We start from the raw sequence: 11,418 nt of genomic DNA on the forward strand, positions 1-11,418 counted from the left end.
AGTCATTGCATAACAGTAGGTCTAGAAAACAAGCAGACAGAGGTTAGAGCAAATCTTATGGAACTAATCACTAATTTACCCTTAACTTCCCAATAAATCCTTAATAACGTGTTTTGATATAATAACCCTGGAGACATAATGAATATAGAGGGGGGTCTCCTGCTTGGGATTCCTCTCTATTAGGAGGTGACGTCTACTGACCTGCATATTCTGATAGTAGCTCAATACATTCACCAGAGTGAGGACCAACGTCGACCACGCTATGATCTTTGCTGTCATTTCACTGATCTGTGAAAAAATATCAAAATGAATACATTAAAAATTGCGCAAAGCAAGAACTTTCCGCCCGGGCCGAGGTTTGGCTGCATTCATGTTTATTGCATGGAGTCATGTGACTGACAGCGATGCAAAAAAAAAACCTGACTCATTGTCATGTGACTCCTCACCCATTACATTGCGGACGTCACGATCACCATGGTGCAAGGAATGAGCACAAAGATTATGGGTCCAATTGTTATCCTATAGAACTGCTTCTAGGGGTGCAAATAAAATCCATCCAATGATCCAGAATTTTTGATAATTGCATTAATGCCGGATTAAAGAAATTTTACATCCACTGGTTTGTATCAGCGGCTCAGCATGTCAATAACTTGATATTATGTATGAGATCTACTGTACATACCTTTACACATTGATCTCCAGTGCACAGGTGGGTGTATACTGATACCCTACCTTCCAATGGCTGGTAATTTATTATATAGGAAAATAAAGTTTATTATGTTTAGTAAGTGTCTTATAGGAGTTACTACATATTTATGTAAGATAAATGTTAATATAATACATATATAGCAATGACAGTATCGCTGCTTTCTATTCAGCATCTTCCTGCAAGAAGCTCAACAATGTTACCAGATGACGCTGTGTTACACCAGCATGTCGCCATCTGACGGCAGAGATCAGAAAATGAAGGGAAATGATGACCTCAGGATCTGATGTTTTCTACATGTGAACCTAAAGACAAGGATGCTTGGATTCCATTCAATTATTATTTAAGAAATAATACATAAAACTACTAAGGTCACGGCCATTATGCAGGACGCCAGTCTGAAATGGCTGATGACTCTTCGGCTTTCAGGCACTTTGTAAAGGAGTATGGACTGCCAAAGGTTGTAAAGGCTGCCAAAACCGAATGCAATGAAAGTGCAAATCCGGTGAGTCATTGGATAACAGTTGGTCTAGAAAACAAGCAGACAGAGGTTACAGCAAGTCTTAAGGAACTAATCACTAATTTACCCTCAGAACTTCCCAATAAATCCTAAATAACGTGTTCTGATATAATAACCCTGGAGACATAATGGATATAGAGGGGGGTCTCCTGCTTGGGATTCCTTTCTATCAGACAGAGCAGAATGCCGCTAGCAGAAAATGGCGTTTGTTCTAGGGGGACTGAGGACACACATCTTTGATGGCGCTGAACCGCATAGGGAGAGCGCCAGGGACTGCAGAGAAGAGGAGTACGTGGTTACATAAGTGAAAAAATGCCCAGGAGCGTGATTGGGCCAAGGTGCTAAAGGAGGAAAGGGATATAGGGTAGAGTTCAAGGGCAGAGGCCCCTCTTTACCTTCTGCGGCAGTGTGAAGTAACACCTAGTAGTTGCCCTCCGTGTGGTGAGGAGATTTTTTCTTTTCTTTCCTTCTGTCTCTTTCCTTTTCTTTCCAGCATGGCTGATGAGCTCTTACAGCAAGTGGCCCAGCGGGTGTCAGTCAAAGGCACCACCTGGCTGGAGGACCTGTTGAGACAGAAAGATGGTGAAGCTGTTGCAACGGCCCATGGACCTGCGGCTGGAGAGACCAGAGGTAGGCCGCAGCGAATTACCTGCCCTCCCTTTTGATTAAGCCCAAGTCCCCTTCCCAGGGCTGCCCGCTCAGCAGGGGAGGCACACAGGTTGGGCCTGGCCTATCTCACCTTCTACATCCTCTGGGGAGGTGGTACCCCCTACCTCACTCAGTGTGTCCAGCATCCCTCCCCATGCTGCACGCCTCCCCCTTCTCACCCGGGCAACGGCCAGAGTGTAGTGCCGCCGGTTGTTTTCAGCCTGGCGGCGCATGGCGCTTCTGCTACCAGCCCGCCGTGCTCCAATGGGGGAGGGTCGGCTCCGGAGGACATGCCGCAGGTGCGCTGCAGTGAGGGCACTCCATGGCTCAGCCCCTATCAGAGGACAAGATATGGAGAGGAAGAAGACCGGCAAAGGAATCGTCGAGAAGAGGGAGGAAATGTAGATCTGGAGGTGGGCGCAGGCACGGTCGGCGCAAGCATCGCCATGGCAGGGTTGGTCGTTCTCAGAGGCGGAGATCGCCCTCGTCATCTTCTAAGCGACAACCCTCCTCTTCTTGCTGTTTATAAACGGTTCTTGTCGTTCTTTCTCCCTTATGTAAGATGATATTTGGTTGAAAGGTTGGAGGTGGTGGATGTCTTAACACTTGGTCGCCATCTCTAGATCTTCTTCAGTTTGGGATGTGATCTGTTTGGCTGTGGCACGCCATTCCACCTCATTGTATAAAACTGGAAGACGGAGAAAGTAAACTTGTAACTATATGTACAATTCTTCTAATATTTCTAAAACATTTTTAGATGATAATGGAGACAGTAGTGAACATAACAGCAAAACCCAGTGGTAGTAGTCATCATTGTCTGGGCAAGGTCTAAGGAGTCAGAGAGTGGGTAGTGGACTGGTTATTTCCTAACATTTATGTGGGGATCCCCTTTTAATAGGCTTTGGATTGGATATTGGATATTCTCTACCTGCCATCTATATACATGTGATTTAGGACATACAACACATTAACCTCACCTTTATTTTTATTTTTGTTAGGTCTGACATGGAAGATTAGGGCTAGATCTTGTGTATTTGTGGTTTCGAGTGTGTGGTCAGATGAAACCGTCTCACGTCACCGTCCACGATTGTCCTCTTTATACTCGAGAGTTCTGGTTCTTCTCCCTCTTGGAGATGGTGAAGCTTTTTCAGGTAATTGTTATAGATAAACTCTAAAAAAGAAACACATATGCACATTATAAACCTCATGATTGCAGGCACGGCCGGCGCAATCATCACCATGGCAGAGGTGGACGTTCTCGGAGGCGGAGATCGCCCTCGTAATCTGCTGAGCGACAACCTTCCTCTTCTTCCTCGGGTCGTCCCGGGCTTGCGACTCGGCTCGGCGACCAAGCGGGGAGCCGTCCTTGGTTCCGACGCCGCCAACGGTGAGGATGCGGCTTCGGGAGTGGTGGGGACCCCTACCCTCGGTGAGTCATCATGTGTGGACGTATGGCTTTCAAAATCTTTAATGTCTGGAAATTACTTAGAGTCGTTATTAAAGGCTATGGTGGCCAGTTTGGATAAAAGTGAAGGTGCTCCTGTGCTTTCTGTTCCTCCAGGGGAGGTTAAGCCCTCGTCTGTGAGGCAAGCTAACTTAGCCTGCTTGACGTTTAGGGATTCCCTGTTTTATGGTATGGCTCCTCTCGGCACTCATCTACCTGCTGAGACCAAGGAAAAAATGTAGAAAAATTAGTTAATTAGGCGCATGTTTTTGGTGCCAAGGGGGATCAATGTGATGTTGGTCACCCTTCTGCCTTGTCCTTTTTTTCTGTTTCAGGTTCGGAAAAGGAATCGTCGAGAAGAGGGAGGAAACGCAGATCTGTAGGTGGGCGCAGGCACGGTCGGAGCAAGCATCGCCATGGCAGAGGTGGTCGTTCTCGGAGGCGAAGATCGCCCTCATCATCTTCTGAGCGACAACCTTCCTCTTCTTTCTCGCCATCATTATCTGCATCATCCTCCCCGCCGAGGTCGTCGAGCCGTGCTGATGATAGACGGATCCACAGGCAGCAACGTGTCAATGCCCGGCAGGCAGAAAAAGACCTGGTTGGGTCGTCCCGGGTTTGTGCCTCGGCTCGGCCACCAAGCGGGGAGCAGTCCTTGGTTGTGGCGGGGACCCCTACACTCGGTGCGACTGATGCCTAGTCTGAGTCATGTCTGACAGTCTGGTTGCTAGGGAAACACTACCTAACAACAACAGTCTTGTCCAGCAATGAGTCCCTAGCAACCAGCCTGCATCTCTCACTGACGTAGTAATCACATTTTTGTCAAAAATAAATGAAGGTTTGACCCCAGAGTAATATAATCAGATATAAGACTTTTTATAATAACCCGCCATCCCCCAGAAGTAAGAGCATATTATAATCACTTCCGTGATATTTACTTACAGGCAATGGCCATTCCTATGAATCCTATTCTAAACAGGATATTTTCGGGAAAGAAATTTCCCGTTTCACTGTAAAACAAAAAGAAAAACGCTCAATGTTAAATAATATAGAAAAATTGTCAGAATTGTTTCATCTTAATAATCAGCAGTCAGATAATAATCTATAGGACTGAGGAGATGCGTTTCTCTGTCCTCTTGCGGCCCCTCTGGGTAATGGAAGCCATTTTGTTAATTAGATATTTCCTCCTTATTTAAGTAATTACCTTATACATTCCCAAACTATAAAAGTCGTGTAATTCTCCATCTTACCTGATGTACATCAGTGGGGGGGCATGGCTGTTGATAACAGTCAGTGTGTAGCTACCAGAGAGCCAGGCCACACATCAAAAGGCCAAGAAGATGGTGAAGAATCCCAGTCCATTGATTTCCATAATAATGAAAAGTCGCAAATGAATCAGCAAATCGCCCTCTTGTGTCAATTCACAGAAAGAAAGACCGGGCAGCTGCCAGGGGAATATTTATAACATCTCATCATCTCTCTGTGACATCATAGATCAGTGATATCATCATGATGGCGACTGTGTCAGGAGATGTTGGGGGAAGGAGGGCCAGGCAAAGGAGACGCCGCAGGGTCACTGCAGCGAGGGCGCAGCCCCCTATCAGAGGACAGGAGCTAAAGAGGAAGACGACCGGTATCAGCCAGGGCTGCCAACTCCTGATCAACCGTATCCTTTATTGACTGTATCTTCTGGTTTTTGGCCTGCAGCAGAAGGGTCCGAGCAGGGAAGTGGCGCATGTTTTTGGTGCCAAGGGTGATCAATGTGATGTTGGTCACTCTTCTGCCTTGTTCCTTTTTTCTATTTCAGGTTCGGCAAAGGAATTGTCGAGAAGAGGGAGGAAACGCAGATCTGGAGGTGGGCGCAGGCACGGTCGGCACAAGCATGGCCATGGTAGAGGTGGTCGTTCCCGGACGGGCCCCGTTGCAGGCCGCAATTGCTAATTTGACATTGCCCCGTCCCCAGTTGATCCTTGCACCGCCCCGCCGTCACCAGCAGGCATAAAATTGAACTTGCCCCTTTGGTGTAGTTTACAACTGGTGAGTAGATGATGAACCCATGTGTAGACTGTGTAGTATTAAACAGAGTGGAGTAGGTCAAGATCACTTTTTTCAATTGGAAAGTCATTTTGGGGGATGGGCTCATACTAGATTGGCATGGTGCAATGGAAGTGGATGCTGCTATGTAAGTAAATCATGAGGTGGGGCAGGTTAGGATCTGACTAATGTATTGAGGAGTCGCTGTATTAACGTATTTACTTTTTCTTTAGGTGACGTGAAGAACCCGACCCCTCTACGTGGTGGGAGTAGATTCCAGGCTCCTTCTACCTGTATCTCCTGGGTGCCGGCTGCCCAGTGGGCATAGAATTGAACTTGTCCCTTCGGTGTAGTTTACAACTGGTGAGTAGTCAATTGTCTTATTTATAATGCTGTACTAGATAGGAAGGGGATGATTTATAGATTGTGTTAGGCTCATGTCACGTTTTTTTTCTGGCAGTTTCTGAGCAATTTTTTTAGCCAAACACAGGAGTGTATACAAAAGAGACAGATCAGCTTTTTCTTTATACTTTTCCGTCTTTTAAGATCCATTTCTGTGTTTGACTCAAAAAACGGTGACACCAGCCTCAAGGAAATATGCTAAGCGCTCTGTCTATGGGCTGTAACTGCAATACCAGATGCAGCCTGTGGACCGACGTGATGCTGTTTAAAAAAACAACACTTTTTTAGAGTCCTGAACAACCCCTTTAAAAATAGAAATATGCTGCCTAAAGTACATTCACTTTGTAAATGAGACCGCACTGTTGCTGAAACGAAGGTGCAGAAGTCCTCAGCTGAGCGCCTTGCACCTTCGGCTGTGAGCAGCGCTCGTTGTCAGGCTGGAGACGGCTCTCATAGACGTTCTATATAAGCCGTCTCAGCCTGACAGGGAGAGCTGCTCACAGGTGAAGATACAAAGCTCTCAGCTGAGTACTTCTGCACCTTCGTTTTAGCGGTGGCGGTCTCAGCACCCAGACCCACTTCTGGTATGTGTCTATGACATTTCAAAAGTTTGATGAAAGTGCAGTTATTATTTAATGTTAAAACTTGTTTTAAAGCAGAATTTTAATATGTTGGATTTTTAACAAGAATCTGTTGCTGTTAACAAAGTTTGTACCGCTTTTCTTCCAAAAAAATATACTTTTTTAGTCAGGCAAGCACTGGTTAGCACTGCTGCCCATGCCGTTTCTTGTACCCATCAGATTGAGGCTGCCTTGTCGGGGCAGGTGGGCTCACACAATTTTATCAAATTTGATTAAACTGTGTGCCAAGAACCTCACTGTTATTTGCTTATAAGAAATAATGCAGTAATTAAATGGGTTTTTGAATCTAATCTCATAAATTCATGGTATATCCCCATGATATGCTATAAATGTCTAATAGATGCAGGAACCACTTCTGGGACCTGCACCCACCTCGAGGACGAGGTCCCCTCACACCTGTCAAGTCTTCTAAAGTGGACGGAAGGAACAGAAATAGCCAAGCGGGCTGTTTTCAGCTGTTTGCATAACTCCAATAGAAGTCTATTGGATTAAACAAGTGGCATAGCGAGCTATCCTGTGGATATACCATAAATGTATGAGATAATATATAAGACTCGTGAGTTATGAAAACAGTGTAGCTCGCAGTGCTGTCCTGTGGATATGCCATAAATGTATGAGATGAGAAAACATCTTTTATTCTACATATTTTATATATAATGTATATTTTACTTTTGGTCACTGGTGTCTCGGTGACCTCTAGGACAGCATGTTCTTTTTAAGACACCCGGTTTAATCCTGCTAATGTTTCCTGAGAGCGACCGGCCCAGCCAGCAATGAGTGTAATGTTATCTGCATTTCTTTTTACCACTTAGCAAAGACGAACCTACACTCACTGCATGCCACCCACCATCTATGGGTACAGAGCGAAGAATGATGGGCATCCAATGTAAGTCACTGCTTTTAATGTTTAACTTAGTGGACTTTTAATATCTCAAGCACTCTGGCTTCTATTTTGTGGGGGACAGTTTATAATAGGTTGTACTAAGCTTCAAATGCCTAGAAGCATTGCCGTGGGGAACCCTGTGTTAGTTGGGTGGGGGCCCCCATCATAAATAACTGCTCCATACTGCTGGCAGTCTAAGGGTATGTTCACACGGCCTATTTTCAGACGTAATTCGGGCGTTTTTCGCCTCGAATTACGCCTGGAAAAACGCCCCTAGTACGCCTACAAACATCTGGCCATTTCTTTCAATGGGAATTACGATGTTCTGTTCCCACGAGCCTTTATTTTGCGCGTTGCTGTCAAAATACGGTGCGTAAAATGACGGCTCATCAAAAGAAGTGCAGGTAATTTCATGGGACGTTTTTGGAGGCGTTTTTTATTGACTCCATTGAAAAACAGCTCCAAAAACGGCCGTAAAAAACGCAGCGAAAAACACGAGTTGTTAAAAAACGTCTGAAAATCAAGAGCTGTTTTCGCCTGAAAACAGCTCCGTATTTTCAGACGTTTTTGGTCAGTACTTGTGAACATAGCCTTAATCTGGCCCTGGGTAGCATTTATGTTGAAGCTGTGGGGTGCTTGAGATGTCACAAAAGAATTTGTAGTTCGTCGGGCATTGAAGGGTTGGAAAAAGGAACATGTCTCGCGTGACAAGCGGCGGCCAGTCGTGTCCTTTGCCTCTCTCTCACCCGTTTTCAGTTCATGGCAGTTTTCAAGTCTTGCCGGGAGAAGCTGGGTTTGCCGGCAAGTGATTTTGGGACGCACTCTTTTCACATAGGTGCGGCTACAGAGGTCGATTCACTGGGTTTGGGCGAGAGAGAGATAAGGCGTTTAGGTCGTTGGAAGTCTAAACTGTTATAAATCTTATGTGAGGCCTGACTTACTTTGTTAGTGGTTTATTTTTCATTTTCCTCGTTTTATGTTTTTGTAGGTTTTGGATTGTTGGGCATTCTTATGTCCATTGGGCCTCCGAGCGCGCTCCTTGGCGCCCCCTTGGTGCTGCTTTGGGCCTCAGGATTTCCGACATGCATTGGAGAGGCATTACGAGATTACGGTGGGTAAAAGTGTTGCCAGAAAATGTAGCCATCACAGCTGTCCCAACGCATAATGACCATCCAATTGCAAGGAGGATCTTTTGAACCAAGGCCTGATGATCCCCAAAGGCTTCAGCATGGAGCATGATGAACTTATAGTGTAGAAACGTCAGGCCCAGAGCTGAAAAAGAGAAAATGAGCCAAATAAATCCTGTACCACGTGTAAAACCACCTAATAACATCTATGAAGCGCGGACCAAACGCTAAACCCAACAAGAAACCTTCAATAATGGACGAGAACATTTATCTGCATCGTCTAATCCGGACAATTATTATCAATTGAAATTAACAAAACTTTATTTATTTTTTTAGAAAATTCTGATTACTACTGCAGGCTGAGATGGGGGCAGGGTGCGACTGATGCCAAGTCTGAAAATTGTCAGAATTGTTTCATCTTAATAATCAGCAGTCAGATAATAATCTATAGGACTGAGGGGATGTGTTTCTCTGTCCTCTTGCGGCCCCTCTGGGTAATGGAAGCCATTTTGTTAATTAGATATTTCCTCCTTATTTAAGTAATTACCTTATACCTTATGGGGGGGGGGGGCATGATTGTTGATAAGAGTCAGGGTGTAGCTACCAGAGAGCCAGGCCACACACCAAAAGGCCAAGAGGATGGAGAAGAATCCCAATCCATTGATCTCCATAATAGTGAGAAGTCGCCAATGAATCAGCAAATCGCACTCAATTCACAGAAAGTAAGACCGCGCAGCTGTCAGGGAAATATTTATAACCCCTCATCATATCTCTGAGACATCATAGCTCCGTGATGTCATCATGATGTCACAGTAAGGTCAGTTTTGCTCTGGAGCTGCCATGGTTTAGTATCTGCTATGAACTTATATCTGCTATGGGCTTCGCAGACCCCAGAATCCAAGTCATTGATGTAGTGACATTTTAGCGTCTTTTTTCACAGAGGTCAATGTAAGGTCATCTGTTATACTGTGCTAATAAAGAGTATTTACCCCCCTCCATTGATTTTTCCATGTTGTTTTGGGTGATGGCATTGTATCACAGGGGATTAAAATTGGTAAAACAAGACTGACCAATGATGGCATCACCCCCATATAACACAACCTCTAACATTTATATGAAATAACTGAGACCCAGACCAAGATGTGGGGGTAAAGTGGGGGTCGGCCACAGCTTTTATTATTACCAATAAATTTGAGGACGTTGTCCGCTGGTTGGATAAACACATTGCAAGATAAACAGGTCACCCTGGGTGCCAGAACATTGCAGGCGCGATGGGCATGCTCCAGTTGTTTCCGGGTGATTTCACGAACGGTAGAGACAAGATCCTCCTAGAACCGCCGATGTGACATCTGGAACAGAACAAAATGATCAAAACAGGATGAACATAAAAACTCTGAAACAATTATCAACAAAATGACATTTAAGGCTATGTTCACACGCAAACTCAAAAACGTCTGAAAATACGGAGCGGTTTTCAGGCGAATAACTCCTGATTTTCAAACTTTTTTTAACAACTCGCGTTTTTCGCGGCGTTCTTTACGGACGTTTTTGGAGCTGTTTTTCAATGGAGTCAATGAAAAACGCCTCCACAAACGCCCCAAGAAATGACCTGCACTTCTTTTGACGAGCCATCATTTTACGCGCCGTATTTTGACAGCGACGCGTAAAATAAAGGCTCGTGGGAACAGAACATCGTAATTCCCATTGAAAGCAATGGGCAGATGTAGGCGTATTAGGGGCGTTTTTTAATGCGTAATTCGTGGCTTAAAACTCCCGAATTACGTCTGAAACCACTGCGTGTAAACATACCCTAACTCCTTAACAAGATGCCACATACATGTACGTGACAGTCGTTAAGGGGAAGTATGGAGCGGGATCACGGGCTGAGCTCGCTCCATACTTAGCGGGTATTCGCTGTGTAATATGGCCAACACCTCACTGCAACGGACAGAATCAAAAATCACTTTGAGTCTTCCCGTTTAACCCCTTAGATGCCACAGTCAATCACGACCGCAGCATCTAAAGCATTAGAATGAGAGGGGCGACCCCCACCGACGTGCCCTTGTGCCCCCACGATGCTATAGCGGGATGTCGATGGTTATCATGGCAGCCTGGGGCCTAATGAAGGGTCTGCCATCTTTGTTCTCCGGCAGGGCTTCATAGGTGGCTGTAAAAATCATGATATACTGCAATGCTTTACTATTGTAGTGGATCGTGTGAGCAATCCAATAATCGCTGGTTCAAGTCCACTAGGGGGACTTCTAAACTGAATTTTAAAAAGTTAAATAAAGTTTTTTGCAAATATCCCCCCAAAAAATATTTACATTTCTAAAAAATTCCCTCTTCCCATTTTTTCCCTAAAGTAATGTTAAACAACATATAAGTTAGCATAACTGATATCGCCGCGTTTGCAAAAGTCCGAACTATGAGGGTATGCTCACACGAGGTCATTACGTCCGTAATGGAACCGGGCTCCTAGCATCATATTTATGTACGACGCTAGGAGTCCCTGCCTCGCTGATGGACAATTGTCCCCTACTGTAATCATATTTTCAGTACGGGACAGTAGTTCCACGGAGAGGCAGGGACTCCTAGTGTCGTACATAAGTATGATGCTAGGAGCCTGGCTCCCTGCACTGTGTTCGGTCCGGTACTTGCGGCCGAAATACGTCCGTCAATTACGGACGTAATGACCTCGTATGAACATACCCTTACAATCTGATGTTATCTAACCCACTCGCTGAACACCTTAAAAAAAAAAATAATAATTTTTAAAACACCCAAATTGCTGTTTTTTGGTCACGTTAGTTTCCCCAAAAAATAGAATAAACACTGATCAAAAAGTCGCATGTACCCCAAAATGGTAACAACAAAAGCTCGCCTCGCAAAAAATAAGCCCTCACATCGCTCAATCGATGGAAACATAAAAAAGTTATGGTTCTCAGATTTTGGCGACGCAAAACAAATTTTTTTAACAAATAGTTTTCCAAAGTGGTAACACATGAAAAAATAA

The 11,418-nt window shown here is 44.9% G+C and overlaps 1 protein-coding gene and 1 long non-coding RNA gene across 2 annotated transcripts; both read left to right on the forward strand.

The window, feature by feature from the left end:
• Window positions 1-1,235: 1,235 nt before the first annotated feature.
• LOC142662437 (uncharacterized) lies at window positions 1,236-4,346 on the forward strand. Its single transcript, XM_075840644.1, has 3 exons — window positions 1,236-1,856; window positions 2,873-3,025; window positions 3,091-4,346. The coding sequence occupies exons 1-3, from the start codon at window positions 1,721-1,723 to the stop codon at window positions 3,558-3,560; spliced, it is 759 nt and encodes a 252-aa protein (XP_075696759.1). The 5' UTR covers window positions 1,236-1,720; the 3' UTR covers window positions 3,561-4,346.
• A 36-nt stretch (window positions 4,347-4,382) lies between these two features.
• On the forward strand, window positions 4,383-9,458 carry LOC142662438 (uncharacterized). The gene is made up of 4 exons (XR_012850953.1): window positions 4,383-5,355; window positions 5,586-5,715; window positions 7,208-7,281; window positions 8,267-9,458. It is a non-coding gene; the product is annotated as an uncharacterized LOC142662438 (long non-coding RNA).
• The last annotated feature ends 1,960 nt before the right edge of the window (window positions 9,459-11,418 follow it).

This window comes from Rhinoderma darwinii, chromosome 10 (genome assembly GCF_050947455.1).
Source record: "Rhinoderma darwinii isolate aRhiDar2 chromosome 10, aRhiDar2.hap1, whole genome shotgun sequence".
Taxonomy (NCBI): Eukaryota; Metazoa; Chordata; class Amphibia; order Anura; family Rhinodermatidae; genus Rhinoderma; species Rhinoderma darwinii.